The 22,863-nt window shown below is 45.6% G+C and overlaps 1 protein-coding gene across 2 annotated transcripts in view; it reads left to right on the top strand.

Annotated features, from left to right (window-relative positions):
* RBM28 (RNA binding motif protein 28) overlaps positions 1-22,863 on the top strand; it is a 48,823-nt gene that overhangs the window by 3,759 nt on the left and 22,201 nt on the right. For both annotated transcript variants that reach the window (XM_033959038.1, XM_033959037.1), the window contains exons 2-8: positions 2,695-2,786; positions 7,115-7,190; positions 8,429-8,521; positions 10,686-10,757; positions 16,079-16,238; positions 16,538-16,641; positions 19,255-19,330. In XM_033959038.1, the coding sequence (XP_033814929.1) occupies positions 2,695-2,786; positions 7,115-7,190; positions 8,429-8,521; positions 10,686-10,757; positions 16,079-16,238; positions 16,538-16,641; positions 19,255-19,330 (673 nt within the window). The remainder of the gene's footprint in view (positions 1-2,694; positions 2,787-7,114; positions 7,191-8,428; positions 8,522-10,685; positions 10,758-16,078; positions 16,239-16,537; positions 16,642-19,254; positions 19,331-22,863) is intronic.

Genomic DNA, 22,863 nt, shown 5'->3' with positions numbered 1-22,863 from the left:
CGGCTGGAGGGCACCCGGAAATGCACGGATGTCGACGTGATGACGTCATGCACATGTCGACATCCGCACATGTGTGGATGTCCTCTAGCTGCGGAACTGTGCCTTCTATTTCCACCAAGGGGGGGGGGCATGCTGCAGTAGGAGAGGTGAGGAGAGGGAACAGAGGTGCCAGTGAGAAGAGGCACAGACGTTGGCTGACTGACTACAGGGCATACCTCTCGCCGCGAGAGGCATGTTTTATAAGCAGTCAGCTGGCGCCTCGCCGGCACCTGGAATCCTTCGGGGCACAGTAGTGTGCCGCGGCACACAGTTTGCATTACACTGGGATAGATGAATTCGTTCTCTCCTCCAATAACAGCCATAATAGATGCTTCCAGAAAACCATCCACCATCTGTTTCAAGTGGACTCGTTTTACCTTTTGCTGTCGCCAACAAACATTGCTTTCAGACTCGTGTCCTCTGCCATCAGTTTTAGACTACCTTTTACATCTTTCAACTCTGGTCTAAAGACCACCTCAGTGAGGATGCATCTCAGTTTTATATACCTTTGACTAACAAACCTTTTGCTGCACACCCTTTGGTTTCTAGGTCTACATTGAAAACTTCCAATTGAACCTCCTTCAGTTGCTTGGAACCTCAATGCAATACTCTCCACTTTAATGAGCCTCCATTTGAGCCACTTGAAACGTCATCTCTCGAGCACCTCACTTGGAAAGTGGTCTTCTTAATCTGCATTACTTCTGCATACCGAGCTTGTGAACTTCAAGCACTTGTTTCAAATCCCCCCCCTCCCGCTTACAACATCTATCATCATAGCTGTCCTTCATACTCATCCCAAACTCCTACCAAAAGTAGTCTCGAAATTCCATCTCAACCATCTATAGTCCAACCTGTCTTCTTAAATGGACTTTATTTGAAAGTATCAAAGTTCCAAAAGTACACTAAAATCATCCACACAAAATAATTCCATCCCATTGCAAATGCAAGCAGTGTCTCACTTCCGGCTCACCACACAATTGTTTCCCATGTACTCACCTTTATAGGACCCCCAGGGACCTCTGAAGAAGACTTTTTGTCGAAACGCGGACCGTGTTGGGTCCTGTATCCCTAGCGGACTAGGTCCTTTAAGGCTCTTATGTGGATGATTTACTTTTATGTGGATGGAATTATTTTATGTGGATGATTTTAGTGTACCTTTGGAACTTTGATACTTTCAAATAAAGTCCATTTAGGAACATCGTCACTCCACAGAGTTTTTTTGATTTTCTCTGGATTTTCTTCTTTGTGGATATCTTGGGTTCAATTCCTTTTGTTTTCTACCTGTCTTCTTTCCAGGGCCACATTCCCAACGTGGTGAAGCTATACTCCAACATTGGACTGTAAATGTGCCTTGGCTTACTACCTGGATCACACCAAACCTCATAGAACTTCTATTCAACTATTTCTGTCATTTGATCCTAGCAAGCTGGAAAGTCCTAACCAAAAGAACAATCTTTACATGGTTACATGAGTAATTGACTGTATCTCATTCTGCTATTCTGGGCTGGAAGGTTGTGTCACCACTGGAAGGTTGTGTCACAGCATAGAGTTAGAGCAATGGCAACTTCAGTAGCTTACTTACATTCCACTCCCATTAAACACACAACGAAAAGAGGCAATGGAGATGTCAAAATCAACTGATGGTCACATGTCCTTTAATGAAATTAAAACATCTAAAAAGTATCGGATAAAGTCCCGACTAGGATCCAAGTTTCGACGACAAGTGTCGCCTTCCTCAGGGGACAATAATGAAGTTATAATGTACTACAATCAGTGCGTGTAGTCATGTTGGTGTCTACTTTGCGAAAGAGGCACCAAAAATACTTGGATCCTAGTCGGGACTTTATCTGATACTTTTTAGATTTTTTAATTTCATTAAAGACACGTGACCCATCACTTGATTTTGACATCTCCATTGCCTCTTTTTGTTATGTGTTCAATTGTAGTTTGAGGCTTGGTTCTTTTTTTCCTTTTTTCCCCCTCCCATTGAAGACATTTGTGAAGCAACGACCTGGTCCTCAGTTCATACTTTCACATCCACTTCTGTCAGGAGAATCATTCCAGATGGGATATTTGGTTTGACCAAGCAGTTCTACAAAATGTGTTCTCTGTTTAGATGATAACTTCCCTAGGGAGTCCCATCTGTGAGAATATACCGCCTGCTTGTCCTGGGATAAAGCACAGTTACTTACCTGTGAACAGGTGTTATCTAGGGACAGCAGGCAGATAATCTCACAACCCTCTCACCTCCCCTGGTTGACTTTTCAGCATTTTTACTGAACTGAAGGTCCCACGAACCAACTTTGGGTGGGAAAGCACTGGTGACATCACCCATCTGAGAATATCTGTCTGCTGTCCCTGGATAACATCTGTTACAGGTAAGTAACTCTGCTATCTCTGCTCTGCTTTCTTTTTAGCACTCACTTTTCAGTGTTCTTACTGTCTTTAATTTTTATCATTCTTGGGGTAATGTCATGATCTCTGGCCTCTGCTTTCCATCTTGGTTTAAATCCTGATCTGATCTGCTTAGCTGTTCACCCTTCCTGTGATACAGTGAGCACTGTGGTATTTTTGGAAAGCTTTCTGAAGCTCTTAATTTTGAAGAAAAAAAAAAAGTTCAAATACAACAGAATTGTTTTCCTTTTTTTTTTTTAGAGTCCAAGGAAACAGCTGAAAAGGAGAAGCAAAATGCTAGGAAAAAAATGCACAAGAAAGCGAGGCTTATAATTCGCAACCTGAGCTTTAAGGTAAAGTATGCAGCCCTAGGCAGTAGCAACTGAAGTGTGTTGGCTGGTGTGAAATGTAATGTGATTTCTAGTGCAATAGGTGTGTCATTCTGCTCCTTCACCAGAGGGCTCTACTGCTTCCTTCAGTTTTTCCTTGTAAGATGGAAGGAGTCTTTCTGATCTGATCTGCTCTGCTTATTTATTTTCTTTTTATTTTTTTTAATGTGTGTTAGGAGCTCCCCTAGTTGAGGGTACAGCTCTTCCTGCATGGAGAAGCAGATTGAGGTCTTCAGCTGACAGGCCTTTCCCTTTGTGATATCTGTTGGCTAGCCTGCAGAAACCTTATGGAACTTGGGTTTGTTCTCCTTGTAGCATTGGTTGCCTACTGTGTCGCAGGGGCTTGAGCGCAGGCTGTCGTGCATCCGTAGGGGACTCAGTGGGGTCTTACAGGGTTCCGGCTGTGTTTTGCCTCCCCCCTTTTTGTGTTCGTGGGGGTTCGATGCTCAGTCAGACACCAATCAGATTGGCCGCCTGAAGATTCGGCGCTGGAAGAGTGATCTGTTTGAGGCAGTGATTTCTTTTCCCAGATCCAGCTACCTTTGGAGCTGAGGCAGGCTGCAGCACATTGACAGCAGTGAGTAAGGCTGTTACAGCCTATGAGGAAAAAACCGGAGAGAGGGGTCTAAAGCCTGTTTTTGTAGGTTTCTGCCTCTTCCCTTAGGTTCCCCCACTGCTAAAATACTATAATCCTGTTTTTCTTTTTTAATTTGTTAAAGCATTTTGGAGCCATTTTTGGTGTCAAAATACTGTTGCAGTGGCCATCCTTGAATTTCCCAGATTTTTATTTTTTTTTTCCTCCAGAAGCTTCAAATCACCTCATTGTGCCTCAAAACTGGCGTGGATGGAGACCTCAGGCTCCTTTACCCCTAATTTATGCCAGGTTTGTGCTCCATACGAGCTGCTGAAAGAAGCATCCTTGATGGATCTGGTGCTCAACTTGGTCTTTCTTGTGACCATTACCTCACGATAGGAGTCTTGGAGTTACTGGCTCTTTCTTGCAGAGAGCCTTTCCTCAAATTCAGAGGCTGTAGTTTCTTGGCGCACCGTTTCATCCTTTTGACCAAAGGTTGTTTTGGCTTTCCATGTCAATCAAGAAGCCAGGTTGCCGGCATTCCACTCCACAAGTTGAAAGAAGCAGGTCTGGATTATGAAAACAGACGTGAGAAGAGTGCTTCTCTAATATCAACAAGTTCAGGCTATATGACCATCCTTTTGTGCTCATTAGTCAGATTAGATGTGGTGCATCGGCCTCCAAGACCACAATTTCCTGTGGAAATGGTCACCAGTTTCCGCATTCAACTAGAAGCATGGCTGGTTCTTGGGTGGAAGCTTGGGCAGTCTCCCCTGAGGAGATTTGTAGGTTAGCGACTTGATCCACTCTACTTACATTTTCCATGTTTTACAAAGTGGATGTAGTTGCAAGCGAGGACTCCCACCTTTGAATCCTCGGTGTTAATGGGCCGGCGCAGTGGTCCTGCCCTAGATGTCTGGGACTGCTTTTGTACGTTCCATCTGTCCAGAATGATCCACCTATTGCACTGGAAAAAAGATTAGGTTCTTACCTTGCTAATATCTAGGTGTGTCATTCTGGAGTTCTGCCTTCTCGGTTATCTCCTGCGCCTGCCTACCGTTGAATTCGGAACGTTTGAATCCAAATTGAAATTTGCATGCCAGTCAGTCCTTCAGAGTATAAAGCCTATATTGCTATAACATTTTGGGGTTATGCTTGTGCCACATAAATGTTTCTGATTTGATTGCAATGTTTAACACGTTTATTATGATTTCAAAGCAGAACAGAGTTGTAGTTTGGGGAGTTTCGCTGTACCCCTTCTTCACGTGTGTTTCTCTAAGGGGCTGTCACCTGCTTTGTGACAAACTGAAGGGGCAGCAGAGCCCTCTGGTGAAGGAGGAAAGATTCAAAAGCTGGAACGGATTCCTTCTGCATGTCTCACCAGCACTGGGTTGACTCGCCTAACTAATTTTTCTAGGTGGGTCATACTTTTCTGCTGATAAATAAGTGCTTAATACGAGGGGCTTTTTAAACAGTAATCAATACATTTAACCTTGAACTACTACTGAAAAGTGTGAGCTAAATACTAAAAAAAAAAAAAAAAAAGCTAAAATCTTGATAGAAGAAATCAATACATAACGATTATCAATTTAATTCAGTATAAAATAAAGGGGAGAAGGGATTGGGACTTATTTACTGCCTTTTTTAGTTATACCACACACTCAAAGTGGTTTACATACTGGTACTTCAAGCATTTTCCATATCTATCCCAGTGGGCTCATAATCTGTCTAAAGTACCTGGGTAGTAAAAGATTAAGTGACTTGTCCAGGGTCACAAGGAGCAGCAGAAGGTTAAACCCACATCCTCAGGAGGTTGAGGCTGTAGCTCTAACCACTGCGCCACACTCTCCTCCAATAATATCAGAAGTGAGCCAAGTATAGGACAATGAAGCCATTGTGACATCACTGATGAGGTTGGCTCTTATTGGTGGAATGAGGCATTGTGACATCAGGAAAAGGGATTGGGACTTGTATACCGCCTTTTTGTAGTTTTACAACCACACTCAAAGCATTTTCCCTATTTGTCCCAGCGGGTTCATAGTGGAGGATTAAGTGACTTGTCCAGGGTGACAAGGAGCAGCAGAAGGTTTGAACCCACATCCTCTGGAGGTTGAGGCTGTAGCTCTAACCACTGCGCCACACTCTCCTCCAATAATATCAGAAGTGAGCCAAGTATAGAACAATGAAGCCATTGTGACATCACTGACGAGGTTGACTTTTATTGGTGGAATGAAGCCATTGTGACATCATTGACGAAGTTGGCTCTTATTGGTGGAATGAGGCATTATAGCGACAGGGAAAGGGATTGGGACTTGTGTACTGCCTTTTTTTAGTTATACAACCACACTCAAAGTGGTTTACATATAGGTACTTCAAGCATTTTCCGTATCTGTCCTGGTGAACTCACAATCTATCTAATGTACCTGGGGAAGTGGAGGATTAAGTGACTTGCCTAGGGTCACAGGGAGTAGCGTGGGGTTTGAACCCATAACGTCAGTGTTCTGAGGCTCTTACTCTTACCACTGCGCCACACTTTCCTCCTTACGACAAAAAAAAAAAAAAAAATACATTGGTAATAAAACTGTTTTGGGCTTCCGCAGCTGGCATCATGATTGTTGCAGTTGTCCAAGTCTTGCTGTGTCTGAGTAAGTGGAACTGATGTTTCAGCCATTCTGTTGTGGCTTTCTTCAGGGTATGCTGTGAGGTCTGTAGCAGGGGTGTAGCAAGCAGTTTATTTTTGGGCGAGGCCCTGGGGTGGACTGCAGTGGGGGGACACCTGTTTCTTTCTGCTCTGCCCCTTCCTCCCTCCCCCATTAAAAATTGTATTTTTGCTGGCAGGGATGACTAAGTTCCTCCAGCTGAAGAGCTCCGCGGTACGAATATCCCCTGATATGGGGAAATGAGCGAAATACTTTCCAGGTGCCGACGCTGGCATTCCTCGCACATGCTTAGTTCATTTTTACAGGGTGATCATCTTTAAACTTTCAAATTTGTGACTAACAGACTTTCCTGCCTCAATTACCTCAAACCCCCCCCAACAAATCAGGTTTGAGGACCCGCAGACCTCACAGCACACCCTGAAAAAAGCCACTGCATGATGGCTGAAACGTCGGTTCTACCTACCCTGACGCGGTGGGACCTGAACAAGTGCAACAATCATGATGTCAGCCATGGAAGCCCAAGAGAACAAGACACAGAAAGCTTCAACAATCACACTAAAACCACTCATTGAGCCTCTTCTCTTGCTAAGAGAGCAGCACTATTTAGCTCCCCACAAATTCTGGCTATTGCAAACCTAACACTACACTTCCATCCTTATGATTTGCAATGGCGGAATGGGAACAGCCAGAGAAGATTGTCAGTTTCAATCCACATCACTTTTGATTTCTGCTCCCCAAACACATCCCCAAACACTAGCTTCAACAATCACACTAAAACCACTCATTGAGCCTCTTCTCTTGCTAAGAGAGCAGCACTATTTAGCTCCCCACAAATTCTGGCTATTGCAAACCTAACACTACACTTCCATCCTTATGATTTGCAATGGCGGAATGGGAACAGCCAGAGAAGATTGTCAGTTTCAATCCACATCACTTTTGATTTCTGCTCCCCAAACACATCCCCAAACACTTCTTTACGTTCAAGCTAAATGAATAAACTTGTGACGTTCCCCTGGTTTAGAATCCATTCTTTTTAATCCTCCTTTGTCTTTCCTCAGTGCTCAGAAGACGATCTGAAGGAATCCTTTTCTAAGTTTGGCGCTGTACTGGAGGTGAACATTCCTAGGAAAGAAGGTACAGTGTGGATTGAGACTTTGTTTTGTATTCTGGCTGTGGGAACTGAAGGAGATAACTGAATCTCCTACTGAAAGGCTTTGGGGGGAGGGGAAACATTAAATGGCCCTTTTGCCTAGATCAGGGGTAGGCAATTCCGGTCCTCGAGAGCCGGAGCCAGGTCAGGTTTTCAGGATATCCACCTTGAATATGTATGAGATGGATTTGCATGCACTGCCTCCTTGAGATGCAAATCTATCTCGGGCATATTTATTGTGGATATCCTGAAAACCTGACCTGGCTCCGGCTCTCGAGGACCGGCATTGCCTACCCCTGGCCTAGATCAGTAAGATGATCATTTTTCTGTTGGGAGGAGAGAGGGATGGCCGGCTTTGTAAGCATGGGAGAAAAGGCTCCGAAATCTTTAAACAATTAGTGTATGTATGAAGTCCTGCTCCGAGTCTTTGAAAGTGATCCGGAAAAGGCTTCCACAGGACAAGAAGTGGAGACCTCTGTACTGTGAAGGGAATATGCCACAGTAGGGAGATGCATTCATTCAAAACACAAAGGCAATATCAGTGTTTCATATAGTTTTTAGCCCAAAACGATAGGAATAAACCCTAAAATTCTTTTTTTCCTGTACGCATTGTAAATGGGGCAAACTCGTCGGAAAGAGCAGATACTTTTTGTGAATAGTATACACATTTTATTTATGAAATTATGCAATGAATACAAGCAAAATATCCAAAATACAGCTGCTATATCAAAGCATATATCCCCATCCTCCTTCCCCCACATCCAAATGACCATTCCATATCCATATAGTCCAAGGCCATAAACTAAGCAGGATGCAAAGAGGGGTAAGCATTCAACAAGCGTTCTCTCTGAGCTGTGTAGATGTCCCTAGTCTTATGGTAGGATAGAGTCCTGCCATATTTCCAGGCCATCAGCTGTGACATTAAGCAATAAAAATCGTACCTTTTGTAAAATAGTCTCTAAAGGTAGAGCAGTCGCATTCTTCCAGTCTTGTTCCAGGGCAATCCTAGTTGCTGTAAAGATATCAGTGTTTGATCAGTGATAACTGTGGGGAAAAACTGTGTTATTCACCTTAGATGCTGCAGGACACCTTTATCAGGGGAAATGATTGGATAAGCATGCCTCCTTTGAAAAAGATTCTGACCTGCCCTTCTTGTACTTTGGAGTGAGAGGTGTGATGGATATCCCTCTCTGATCTTCATCCCTGTGCTATTCTCTTACAGATGGGAAGATGCGCGGTTTTGCCTTTATTCAGTTCAAGAACATCCTGGAGGCAGGGAAAGCTTTGAAGGGAATGAACATGAAAGAGATTAAAGGTGAGGTGCTGTTTGATTGTGGGACTTCCTTGCAGGAAAGCAAGCTACTTGGAATTATCACAACGTGAATGATACCGTGACAAAGATGCTTTTAGGAAAAGAGCGTTCTCACTTCTGCCTTTGAGTGTGAGCCACAGATCTCCTCTTCTGAAGATCCTGCATGACATCGCTTATATCTAGGAGAGCGCGGTGAACAGGACCGTTACCGTTTGACTTAATAGATCAGTGTCCCGCAAACTTTCTTGAGCTGCAGCACGCTACAGGTAGTGGCCGCAGCTCGAGGCACCCAGAAGTGTGTGAGCGTTGCCGTGATGATGTTGCGCTCTTGTGTGATGTTGTCGCGTCGGTGCATGTGCGAAGGCCCTTCAGACAGGCCCCAAGACGCCAGTGGGGAGCGCCAGAAGGAAAGACGGCCAGAGAGAAGGATAGGCGCTGGTGCCGGCTGATTGCCTACAGGACGTGCCTCTTGCCATGAGAGACATGTTCTGTTGGCAGTCAGCCAGTGTTTCTCCTCCTCCCCATTATGCCGCGGCACACTTGAAATCTCAGGAGGCACACGGTTTGCGATACACTGTAATAGATGGATGATTCTTCAGTAAGAAGCCTATTGCTACTTCATGTGTTGCAGATTACTGTGAGACATTGTTAAGGAAAATTGTGATAGTGATAGGACAGAAACTAGATTGTAAGTTCTTCTGAGCAGGGACTGTCTATTGCATTTAAATGCACTGCGTGCATATGCCTTTCAGCACTTTATAAATGATAAGTATTAATAGAAACCCATAATTCTAAGTTTCATGGTTAAGTTAGAGAAATAAAATGTGAAAGCACATACAGTCCCCGGAGCTCTGCTTACCTTCACTGTCTGTGCCAAAGCCCGTCAGACTGGCAGTTCAACTGTTGGTACTATGGGAGTGCCTAGATTCATTTCATGTTCCAGGTTCTTTGCTTCCTGAGGTTGGCCAAGATTGTAGGTAGTCTTCATACAACAGTGACATCTAGTGGCTGGATTTAGGGTTGTGCTTGCAGGGTTCTCTTTTTTTTTTAACCCTTATGCTTGGCCACTGGCATAAGGCCTTATTTCAGTACTGGACTAGAGTGAGCTAGCAGTGTATATACAATAAGGGAAAAATCCCCGGGTAGTTGTGGACGAAGGCTGCTGTGGTCACATACAGATTTGAACAGGAGGAAACTGCTTCATCAAATCCAAACCCTTTGCTGTCTTCCTAATGTTCATCTTTTTAGCCGAAATTGTGCAGCCCTTCTATACGATAATGTTCTGAAACGCCTATGCCTGTGAATACTGACTACCCAAACACCACCACCAGCAACACCCGAATCCGGACAGTATTATCTCTACTCGTCTAAACAACAGAATCCGGACAATATTATCTCTATTCGCCTAAACAACCTATCACTATCTACTATCTACTACCAATTTATCCTGGAAAAGTCCAGAACAACAATTGTAACTTAACGCATTCTTGATTATATGTACTGCAATGCTACTGGAAATGTCCAGTCTTCTAACTTGTAATCCGCTTAGAACCGCAAGGCACAAGCGGAATAGAAATCACTAATGTAATGTAATGTAATGTAATGTGTCCTTCTCCATAGTCTCATTTGTATCCCTTGATGTGTTCCTGCTAATCTGGTGTATCAGCCTGTTTCCTGAGCTTACTTCAAGAGTTGTGAGGTTTGGTCAGTCCAGAATGAGAGCTGTGTGTTGTCAGAAATAGGGGCGCTTTATTCTAAGATCCTTTCTGAAAATGCCACAGTGGGGTCCTTCATCCTCTCAAGAATCACTTACCCCCCCCAAACAAAAATAATCACCTGTGTAGGTTACTGCATCTGTGCATTACTCTGGAATTTTAGTTATATTTTATTCACGTGTGCAGATGGCAGTTTTTAAAATTTATACGTTGGGGATTTTGAGAAATTTAAAACTTTAAAAAAAACAACAGATGTGCCAATCAAACTAGAATAAAAAGAAAAATGGCAGTTCCACTGCTCCTAAAGCATTGTAGTACCCTGGGGTGGACCTTTTAGTGGACTCGGCCAGAGCTAAGGAGGTGGGGGAGATGCTTTGCTTTTATAGTGAGTTTTGTGCTGTGGTCACTCTGAGTTTGGTGTCGGGATGCTCATTATAGTTTCTGTGTTTCAGGTAGGATGGTGGCTGTGGACTGGGCAGTGGCAAAAGACAAATATAAAGCCATACAGGCAGCTTCCAACTCAGGTATGTAGCAGTGTTATGATGTTTCTGAATGTGGATTATCCCTCACATCCCTCTCCACCGTTGTAGGTCATTGGACAAGGCTGCTTTATAATAGAGAATGACACGGGGAGCGATCCCCGCAGGGAGCTGCGGCGTGGCTGCGGTTTGGCTGCGGGTTATGGAGACTCCAAAGCCAAATCGCCGCAGACACGGGGACAAAAGTTTTCACCGCCCGCAAAAACGGTGAAAAGATTTGTCCCCGCAGGCCAATGTACCCCCTTCTAGGAACCGCTATTTACCTGTATTTCACCGTGCTCCTCATTTGTCAGATCAACCCTTCCTGCCAATAGAACCCGCCCCCCCCCCCCCGACGATCGCCGGCAGGAAGGTGCTCAGCCCTTCATGCCGACAGAACCAGCCCTCCCCAACGATCGCGGCAGGAGGGTACCCATCCCCTCCTGCCTACCCCAACAGCCCCCCCGACGATCGCAGCAGGAGGATATCCAACCCCTCCTGCCAGCTCCCCAACAGCCCCCCTATGATCACTGGTAGGAGGGTGCCCACCCCCTCCTGCCGGCCCCCCCAACGGCCCCCTATATCGCCAATAGGAGGGTGCCCAACCCCTCCTGCCGGACCCTCCCCCAACAAACCCCGCCATCCCGAAACACCACCCTTAGTCTTACTTTCCAAGTTGGACCGGACAGCTCCTCGCTCGTCTGGCCAGCAGGCCTGCCTCCGTCCAAATGAGGCGGGCCCGCCCCTCCCCTCCCCTGCCTAACCCACAGGATCCTAGGGCCTGATTGGCCCAAGCACCTAAGGCCCCTCCTATAGCGGGAGTGGCTTTAGGTGCCTAGACCAATCAGGCCCTAGGATCCTGTGGGTTGGGCAGGGTAGGGGCGGGCCCGCCTCATTTGGACGGAGGCAAGCCTGCTGGCCATACGTGTGAGGAGCCGTCCGGTCCAACTTGGAAAGTAAGACTAAGGGGGTTCCGGGGTGGGAGGGTTCGTTGGGGGGGGGGTCCAGCAGGAGGGGTTGGGTACCCTCCTATTGGCGATATAGGGGGCCGTTGGGGGGCCGGCAGGAGGGGTTGGGCACCCTCCTACCAGTGATCATAGGGGGGCTGTTGGGGAGCTGGCAGGAGGGGTTGGATATCCTCCTGCTGCGATCGTCGGGGGGGGCTCCAGCAGGAGGGGTTGGGTACCCTCCTGCCGGCGATCTTAGGGGAGGCCATTGGGAGGACCGGCAGGAGGGGTTGGGTACCCTTCTGCTGCGATTGTCGGGAGGGCCGTTGGGGGGGGTCTACAGGAGGGGTTGGGTGCCCTCCTGCCGTGATCGCTGGGGGAGGGGAGACTTGCAGCCGTAGCCGCGGTCACTATGCTAATCACGGCAGGGAGATCTTTGCCGCGATTAGGTACAGCGGCCGCGTCTACTTACCATGTAGGCTAACATTGTAAGCATTAAAAGTACATGTCGTGTTTGTTTTTGTATAGTTATTAACTAATATTTAACTAAGTTTTAAAGAATGTTTCCTTTATACGTAAATAAAGAAAAGTATATAAAATCGTACCCGTTTGAGGCTTTTATGTATGCAGCGGTGACGGTGACGGGGCGGTGAATGGGGTTGCAGTGGCGGTGACGGGGCGGTGAAGGGAATGGCGGTGACGGGGCGGTGCAGAGGATGGTGAGATGGGGACGGGGCGGTGACGGGGACCAATTTTTTCACCGTGTCATTCTCTACTTTATAACCACCAGCCAAGAGTTACAAATCACAATCCAATTGCTCACATTTATTTACGGTATTGGTGTTGGTGCTCATTTTAGATCCATCAAAAACAGAGCCAGCCTCCCAGCTGGGGCATCTTGGTCGTTAATAATTGGAAAGGAAACTCTTTCCCCACCCAGAAGGTCCTAGTGTCAGCCGATCCTTCAGCGAACAAGTCAACATTTTAAAAAAAATGGTTTTTATTGCTTTTTATCATCCAAGCAGGCTGATATTCAAAAGCATCCATGCCATGATCATTGTGTGTTCACTACCTAAGTTCTCAGGTGCCAATATTGAGTGAAAGATAACTGGGTAGGTTTTCTCATGCTGACCAGATGATCCCCGAATATTCAAAGAAACATTACTGGATCATGCTGCTGAATATTTGGGGAGACTGGGATGGCACTATCCGGTTATTACCGGGGCAGAATCAGGGGGCGCTGGGAGTTGCTGGTTGGCAGGGATTTTCTACTAACTGGTTAACTAACCAGATAAAGTTAGAACAGCAAGAAAGTTGTTCTAACTTTACCTAGGTGCTTCTCTGGCGCCCGGATATCCTCTGGCAGGTAGCTAAGACTCGGATATCCAGGTCGACTTTGCCCACAGCAATCGGTGCTATAAAAATTGACGCGTCGCTTCTGACGCAGCAGAGGAAAAGCCCTGCTGGGGCTGGTCACAAGCAGCTTGTTTACAGTGCTCCCTCTGCTCATTGGTTGCTGCTCCTTTGGGGGGGCTGAAGGGAGGGGGTTTGTCGGGTCAGGACCGGCTGCCACTGCTACTGCTTCAAGGCTGGAGGGAGGTAGAGAGGTGGGGATTGTTGGATCAAGACCGGCTGCTGTTGCTTCGGGGGCTGGAGGGAGGAGTATTTTTTTTTTTTTTTGGACAGTTGGTTGAAAGTGTCGGTTAACTGGAATTCTACTGTATTTGTGTTTGTTTGAAGATGTTCATGGACAGAGTTCAGATTGAGTTTTGATTTTATACTTGTGTGTATATATATTTATATGTTTTAAAATACGTGGCTACATGTGTAAAATATGTGTGCACACGTACACCATTTTTGGAACAGATGTTATTTGTGCATGAGCATTTGCACGCTAGTGTGACTGGTTCTGGAAGTCTATATTGTAAGTTGTTCTAACTTTACCTAGGTGCTTCTCTGGTGCCCGGATATCCTCTGGCAGGTAGCTAAGACTCTGATATCCAGGTCAACTTTGCCCACAGCAATTGGTGCTATAAAAATTATCTTTTAAAAATTATCTTATAAAATTACCCTCTTTATGTCCCATTTCATTAACAAATATAAAGATGGACCTTGCCCTTTGGGTCTGTCCCAGTATGGCAATTGTTATGTGAGCCAAGTATAGGACAGTCGAGCCATTGTGACATCACTGGTGACGTTGGCTCTTAGGCATTGGTGGAATGAGGCATTATGACATCACAGTATCAGCTCTGGAATGTTGCTATTATTTGTGTTTCCACCAGGTACTTGGGACCTGGGTTGGCTACTGTTGGAAACAGGATACTGGGCTCGATGGACCTTCAGTCTGTCCCAGTACAACAATTCTTATGTTCTTACTACTTGCATGTTTAAATTGCCAGTTTCTATAAAGACTTTGGGAGATAATCGTCAAAGAAATCAGAGCACTCCAAGAGATGATGAAGCAACGCTTTCTGCTCACTGTACACTGTTTGGCCACTCGTGGTTAATGTCCTAACGGCGTGTATTTAGCATCCATGGGTAGCGATCATGTGGTGCCTGGCAATTGAGCGAGGTGGGGGGGGCAGTTCATTTTTCCAGTCATGGAATTTCTGCGGTAGTAAACTGGCTTGCTGTGGTTTGAAGTAGATGAGCGTAATTTCTGGTGAGGACGGAGCTGCCTGGAGGGAAGGATGTGGGTTTAGAAACCAGAACGGAGGCACAGGTCTGGTTTGTTGTGGCAATCTGGAAATGAAGAGATTAGCATAGGGGACTTTGTAGGCATGGCGGTACAGTGGGTGAGACTTAAACTGCATAGGATTTTTGTGCAAAGATAATTGCAGGTCAGGTAAGAGTTTAAGAGGAGAATGTAAAACATTCCAATCTAAACAGAGGTACAGTGGTGCCTCACACAACGAACTTAATTGGTTCCAGGAGCAAGTTTGTTATGTGAAACGTTCGTTATGTGAAACGCGTTTTCCCATAGGAATACATGTAAAAAAAAATAATTCGTTCTGCAGCATAAAATATGCTAAGATGACATAAAAAAGATAAATTTTTTGTTATTATTTTTATTTAGATACATCTAAAAACATACATCTCCCTGTCCTTTTACTTCCAATATCTTCCTATCCCATCTCTATTCCCTTTTGTCCCTCTCCCCATGATCAATCATCTCACCACCTCTCTCTGCCCTCACCCTCAGGGTTCAAGATTGCTTCCACTCTTTTTCCTGTTGTTCTCTCTGCCTGTCACCCTATGATTTAGCATCTCTTCTGCCCTTGTCCAATATTTCCCCTTCTCTCCCTCCCTCTCATCCCCTGCTCCAACATGTGCTTTCAGCGGCCTTCTCCCCCCTTAAGCGTCTTTTCTTCTCCACTCCACCTTTCCTCCCTCCCTGCCTCCACCTTTGTGGCGCTTTTGCACCCGACCGACAACAGAACAGGCCCGGTCGGACAAATCTCCCTGTCCTGTAGCCGCGAATCTAAATTACCTTCTTACAGCAGCTGGATTATTGAAGCTGCTGTAAGAGGTAATTTAGATTCGCGGCTACAGGGCAGGGAGGTTTGTCGGCCGGGCCTGTTGTCGGTCGATCGGGGGACCTGACCAGCTGTGCACATTCTTCGGGGCGGACCGCCCCCTCCCCCCTCTTTCGTTCGCCATTGCCTTCTTCCTACCTGCCCTGCCGCAGCCGCACACAGCCGACCGGAAGTCTTCCTGATGTCAGCGCTGACGTCGGAGGAAGGGAGGGCTTTGCTTAAGCCCTCCCTCCGACGTCAGCGCTGACATCGGGAAGATTTCCGTTCGGCTGTGTGCGGCTGCGACAGGGCAGGTAAGGAGAAGGAGACTACCCTCGCGGCTCGACCAACCCCGCTGCGATCCAACCCCGCAGGAACCCCGGAAGTATGCAGCTCGGGCGACTTCGTTGTGTGAAACGAAGTACGTTATACGGATCACGACATAAAGTTCGTTGTGCGCAGCGTTCGCTGTGCGAGGCGTTCGCTGTGCGAGGCACCACTGTATTTGAGTGGAGAAGCAGAGTGGCACAGAATCCCAGCAGTGGTGTTCGGGTGCAGGGCAGATACCTCGGCAACACTTCTCAGGTGTGGGAGAGAGGATAGTGAGGAAAAGAGACACCAATCCAAGGATTTGGAACTGATGCCCAAAAGCAGGAAAGAGGCAACGGACTCTACCGTTAACTCAAAACATTTCCAGCATAAAGCACAGCTGGAACCTGTTTGAAAGCAAAATGCAGTGCATGATTCCTAATAACTCTTTATTCTTTTGTGTTATTGACTGTTGCTAAGTTTTCTTTATCCCTTTTATTTGTTCCCACTCTCGCTGCCCTTTACCCCCATCTCTCTCGCTTTCCACCGTGTGCAGGATGTCAGGAGGAGATGAGCAGTGAACCTACCGTACAGGCCCCAGAACCTACCATACAGGCCCCAGATCCAGAAGATCTCGGTGATGAGGAAGATGCCTCTGGAGAGGAGGATGAGGAGTTGGCATCAGCACCTCCTGCTGGCATAAAGTCTCAGAAACAGTGAGCAGTTTATAGAGGGGTATGGAGGGTGGGAGTATGGGGGAATCGTGCCAGTTGCCATCCATCTCCTGACCATGGCATTGCAAAACAAATGCACACAGACTATGTAACAAATGTAAGATAAAGAGCCGCCTTTTTGCAGGACCCAGTTACATTGTCCTGTACCCACCATTTGCAAGTCATTTAACCTCCCAGTGTTAAACCTAAAACTGTAAGCTCTTGGGGAGGGAGAACCATGTCAATTTATTTTGTACAATACTGTTTACACTGTCCTTATGGAATTACTAATTATATTGCAGAACCGTAAAGAAAATGTCTGCACCTGAGACAGAGAGCAGCGAGGAGGAGGAGGAAGACGACCAACAGGAATCAGAAGGAAGTGACCTCGAGGAGGAAATGGATGGTGGGTTCTGTTTTGAGGGACTGGGTGAAAGCTTATGGCCTTTGTGCCCATGAAGGAAAGAGAAATGGAGGTCTAGGTACCTGGGCGCTGCTCTTCCCCTGGTGAGGAGGAGGAAAGGTCTGTTTGGGTCGGAGGAAGCGAGCGCCGCTTCTGGTTTGAGTTTGACGCATGATTTTCTTCAGTAGATTTGGACTGGCGTACAGTGCGTTCTCATAGGCACGCCCAATATTCGTAATTTCGTGTCTCCGCGGGTGCACAAATTGTGACAGCGATTTGCCATTCGTGCCACTGTGTTCGCGTATTTGCGGACCTGCGCGTTTATGTCTAAGCAATTTGTATTGATGACAACAGAGCAGCAGAAACAAGAATAACAGTCGGTGTCAACAGGGTAAACATAAATCCAGGCAGAAAAGGAGCGTACATTCCAAGTCATCAGTTTTTTCAGTGACATACAAAACCCCCCAATCCCCCTCCCTAAACATAGGGCTCCTTTTATGAAGGTGCGCTAGAGGTTTTATCGCACGCACTGGATTGGTGCGCGCTAGCCGAAAATCTACCGCCTGCTCAAAAGGAGGCGGTAGCGGCTAGCGCGCGGGGGCAATTTAGCAAGTTCTATTCTGTGCGTTATGCCCCTTCGTAAAAGGAGCCCATAATGTTGAAAATACAACAGTTATAGTCTCAACCCTAACTGCTCCCCCCCCCCACACCCTAGAGGTTGCTCCGAGGTTATGAGTGCACAGAAAACAGACCACTGTAATGACAGGGGTGGTCAAAGCTGATTCAAAGTCTGGCTGCGCACTTGAGGTGATAAAGAATTAAGATGGAGGTCCCAAATTGTCAAAAAATGTTCCCGTCATCTATAAGAGCCCTTAACATCTGGCCTCCCATCCCATTAATTCATGGCTTCTGAGTCTCCACCCCCAATAGGAGGGCAGACCACCTGTGGTCCACTCTTTCAAAATAGGTTTCTGTCCCAGGATACATAACTTCCTGACCCAAAGCCTAGAACCCCCCTCCCTCCCCCGTCCTTGAATGCCACTGGACCTAGTAGAAGCACCTCTGGACGTGCACATTTAAAAACTGTCCGCTTTTTCTTCGCGTTTGCTTCTGAAAATGGCCACCAAGCGTCCAGGGAGTGGGCTGCAAGCAACTAAACAAAACATAAAGATAGAGCTCGGCACGGTTTACAAGTAATTCAATAAATAAGGAAAGGACATAATAAGAAATTAGAGGTCATGAAGAGGATAGCTAGCTTTACAACCACTCCAAAAAGAAAGAAACATATGATGTATCTTACTGACAAAATAGATGAGCACACTAATTGCTTACTGTGGTTGTGCAATACAACACTACAGAGTATTTATTTTCCAGTACTGTTGTGTGCAAGTTTTTTCTTTAAGAATGTTATTTCTATTGGCAGTATGGTAAAAAAAATTTTTTATTTTTTTGCAACATGCTGAATGTTCTATATGGTTTTTGTCAAGTGCTGTCCGATGCTGAAACCTAACCCTGTTTTTCCTATAGGATCCATTATTCACTTTCTGTGGTTTTGAGGAACCACATGTAAGGCTGGAACTTAACATCTATTTTCCCACAGACGCATTGTTCCATTGTTCACAGTTCATGGAGATTTTCAGGAACCATATTGCTGTGAATAGCAAGAACACACTGTACCACCTTTCTTGATGCAATGCTCAGAGTGGTTCACAACTTACTAAAAAAGGATAACATTTAAATTTATATTACATTTTTCATTTATTTATACCTCTCTTATCTCATACAAGAATGAATGGTTTACAACATCATTTGCAGTGTACAGTGGTGCCTCACACAACGAACTTAATCCGTTCCAGGAGCAAGTTTGTTATGTGAAACGTTCGTTGTGTGAAACGCGTTTTCCCATAAGAATACATGTAAAACAAAATAATTCGTTCTGCAGCCCTGTTTTCCCATAAGAATACATGTAAAACAAAATAATTCGTTCTGCAGCCCTACATTTCCCTCCCTCCACCTCACCTTATATGCAGAGTTTGCCAGCTTTCTTTTTCACCCAGCCGCACGCTTTCAAAAAGCTGTGCACGCGCAGCTGCTGAAGTTGATCAATGTTCTCCTCTCCTGCAACTTCCGGTTTCCGGTTGCGTCAGAGGAGAAGATTGAACAACAGAGCATGCGCGCATGTGCTGCTCTTTGAAAGTGTGTGGCTGGCCGAAAAAGAAAGCCGGAAAACTCGGCATCTAAGGTAAGGTGGAGGGAGATGATGGAACACTGCATTCAGACAGGAGGGTGCTGCTGTTCCCGGCTCACATTAGGAAGCGGCGAGAGTAGTTCCGCCCCCCCCCGGGCCCCTCGGGTGACTTCGTTGTGTGAAACGAAGTTCGTTATAGGGAGCAAGACAAAAAGTTTGTTATGCGCAGCGTTCGCTGTACGAGGCGTCCGTTATGCGAGGCACCACTGTACCATATTGATCTTTTATATTCGGTCATTTTACTGTTGTGTTAACACAGTTATAAGTTTTATGTAAAACTGTGCCTGCTGTTTGCCATCTAATAAATCTCGAGAAACAAATGAACTATGATCTCTTAATTGTATATTTATTTATTTTTTCCATCTTAGATGATGATAATAAAGCCAAGAAACAGAAGAGAGCTTTACCATCAGACGTCGGTGAAGGCAAAACAGTCTTTATCAGGTGAGTTTATCCTGGGGATGTCTGTCCTTCTGTTAACCACGGGAAACTGAAGCTCTTCCATAAGACTTTTTTCAGGCTATGGAACAGTTCTAATACAAGTAATGGTTTGTTTACTTTGGCTAGAAGCTTATGATAGTAAATCTTGCATTCTGCTGTTAGTCATCTATATTTTTGACGTAAATCCTGAGCTAGTGGAGATATGTGCACATGTTTCAACAGCTGTAATTATCACGATAGTCCTAAAAATTCCCACTCCTCCCTCCTTTTACTGGCTGTATAAGCCATTATTCATCCCCTAAGGACTACTTTCACTGCTTCCTGGTATATCACTGGCCCTGCCTTGTCCCCTGAATTAGTCTGTAATCCTCCAGACCTTCCGAAGGTAAACATGGAATTCCTTAGCATCCCTCCAGACCAGTCCAGACCCATTGAAAAACATAGCAGCTTTCAGCTAAAGCCAAGAAACTCCTGGTTTGAGGCAGGGGTGTAAATGCCGTGATCTGAGTTTTTCTGGGGTGTCGCAGCTGGGTAACCAGGTCCCTTCCTCCTTTTATCTAGCCTGGTAGTGCAGGGAGAGGAGTCCTTGTGCCTTGACTTGCTTTGTTTCTGCTGGAAAGGGATCTCTTGAGTGCCCATGCTAAAGATGAACTGCGGCAGACAGTCTTCCCCTGAGGAGGACTGAGCACGTTCTGTTCCTGCCTCCTTAGCCCATGCAACATCACTCCAGGCTGTCATTGTTCCTTCCAGCCCATGATGTCAAGAGGCCTTTGCTCCAGATTTACTTCCCGAGTTGGCCATTCGTACCTGATCTTACGTATGATGCGAGAGTGAGGCCCAGCTTTCCTAAGTTGAAATACCTGGTTTGAGGTACTGTAGTCCAGGGAGGGCTATGCTTCAGTTTATCCTGCGTGCCCTCTTCACATCCTTTCCCGTCTCTCTCTCTCTTTTTTTATTTATTTATATTAAGGAGTCAACAAGAAAACAGTTGTCTGAATTTTGCTGATTGGCTAGTGTAGCGCTAGTATAGAATCTGTTTTTCTTGAGGATAGCTGAAGCCTTGTATTGTGCTCCATTGCAAGTTGACGGCCTACTGACAGTTGCTTCACAAATGTTTCCAGCTCCTTTGGGTTATCAAAGCTCAGGTTTTTATTCTGACATGTAAATTGTACCTGGGTTGGGTATTGCAAGACTACCTTAACCCCTCTTTCTTAAAGTTTGTTGCAGTACACAGCTAAAGCTTTCCGCTGTTCTGCCTCCTGAGCATAGTAGCCCTGAAATATCAATATCATCACACTCTTTTTTATAGATTCTCTTTTTTTTTTTTTTTAACTGGTGTTTCATCAATATTTTCACTTTTTCCACATAATTCAAAATTTACATAATTACTGGCCTCTGTTTCTGTTGATCCTCCTCCTTTGGACCCACAAGTTGCATGCGCTCCAATCACAGCCCAATTTCTTGTGACAGGCCTAGGTCCTGGGGAAGCCATGTTTCCATAAACCCCCACCGTTCAGCATATTCGACTGCTTCTGGCAACCCTATGAATTGCAAGCTTGTTTCTTCTGTTTCAGTTCTCCTAGTCATCCAAACACCTCTGGAGATGTTTATTTCAAGCCTTCAGGGCCATGACCGTCTCCTTAAGACCATCATGTAATCCTTCTGCTAAAATATGTGTTCTTTAATCCACTGCATCCAAGCAGCTTGTTGCTATAGGCTTTCCTTCACTTCTTTTGAGTATCATGCGTAGCTTGAACAATTTATCTTGCATCACAGTGGTAATGAAAATGCTGGAGTTAAACCGTTGACTTTTTATTCTCGAGAACATTTTGGGTTTTACTAGCATTTCTAGTGCCATTCTGCTCTGCCAACGCTTTGATGAACAATATCAAACACACTTAGATGTTAGCTGTCTGTTTTGCTGAATTTTTACCTTCTCTAGAAATGACCTAAAATCTTCCTTTGTAACCCACCATCTATATCTCTCTTGTAATCCGCCTTGAACCGCAAGGTAATGGCGGAATAGAAATCTCTAATGTAATGTAATGTATTTTGATGAAACTGGGGATTCATCTCGGAGCTGTTCTCCCAGGTGACTGCTAAGCTTCCAATCATCATACGAGCCCTTGTCTATGAAACACAATTTTAGAAAAGCCTTTTGGGGTGCAAACATAGTAATTAGGAATTTGTAAAGATCGAGCATTTTGGGCTTTTAAGTCAAGTTTTCTCCTTGAGTAGCCTAAATAATAAGTTGTTCTCTTTATAGGAACTTCTGTTGCTTAATAATCATTCCAGTGTAATAGGGATGGTATGCTAAACCATAGGATAATCTATCTGTGCTTTCAAGCATGCTGCAAAATATATCAATCACAGAGTTTGAACACCTCCTTCTTGATCTCTCTTGCCCCCTCAGTTTCTCCTTCTGCAGGTGAGCAGAAAAGTGTCTCTGATCTGCTCAGTTTCTTTCTTCATTTTTCTGTGGTATTTTTGTGGTTTTTTTTACCCTGATCATGGCTTTTCTGTAAACTCAGAGATCCCTTTTACTAAGGGGATTCCTCTACCTGTGTGGAGAGGAGCAGACATTCCAGTCTGCAGCTGGCAGGTGTATCCTCCAGGGATCTGCTTCAGGCAGCCTGCTGAAGATTGTGGAGCTCGGGGTCTTATCCCCCAGCACTTGCGTGACTTGATCAGGGGCTAAAGTGCAGACTGTTAGGGCACTAATAGCGTTCCTTCAAGGCATTCATGGTGCTGGCTGTGTTTTTGCCTCCTCCCCCCCCTTCCTCATTTCAGCATTGTGCAGTACAGGGGGGTTGAGAACCAGTCTGTCGAAAGGTCCGATTAGCAGCCCAAAGGTCTTGGTGAGTGGGCCAATATGCATCCCATCCAGGATGTGTGGTCTTGCTGGTCTCCCCAAAGAGACTCCCTACAAGTCTCTCTCTCAGGCAGATGCAGTATGGCACAGCATGAACTAATTGCTCCATCTAAAGTTTCTGACGAAAGGAATTCTGTTTCAAATCAATTCCTAGATCACGCTGACGACAGATGCCAGTATGTACGGCTGGGTGGGCTCACTGCAGTGGCAGCTCAGCATAAGGGCAATGGACCCTATTTTAAAGCAAATGGTCTTTCAAGAGGCTGGAGTTACGAGCAGTTTATCGGGTACTCTAAAGCCTGTAGTTGATGCTGGAAGGCAAAACAATGAGTGCTTTCTCTACAATTGCACAGTAGAATATGTCAATAGACAGGGATGCACAAGAAGCACGCCTCTCCTGCAAGAGGCGAACGCTCTGTTCACTTGGGCAGAAAGTCACTTCCTAGTCATCACAGTGCATATGTAGCCAGAGTGAACAGTATCCAAGCAGACTACATCAGCAGACAGACGTTAGACCCGTAAGAATGGTTGTTGTCCCAGCTAGAATTCCAGGACATTGTAAGACGATGGGGGTAAACAACAAGAAGGTGACACAGTTCTTCAGCCAGAGATACAAACTTGGAATTGCAGGTTTGGAAGCACTGGTTCAACTATGGCCGAAGTC

This window comes from Geotrypetes seraphini, chromosome 9, assembly GCF_902459505.1.
Source record: "Geotrypetes seraphini chromosome 9, aGeoSer1.1, whole genome shotgun sequence".
Lineage (NCBI taxonomy): Eukaryota > Metazoa > Chordata > Amphibia > Gymnophiona > Dermophiidae > Geotrypetes > Geotrypetes seraphini.
Note: the sequence above shows the minus strand (reverse complement) of the source record. Positions and strands in the feature narration are given on the sequence as shown.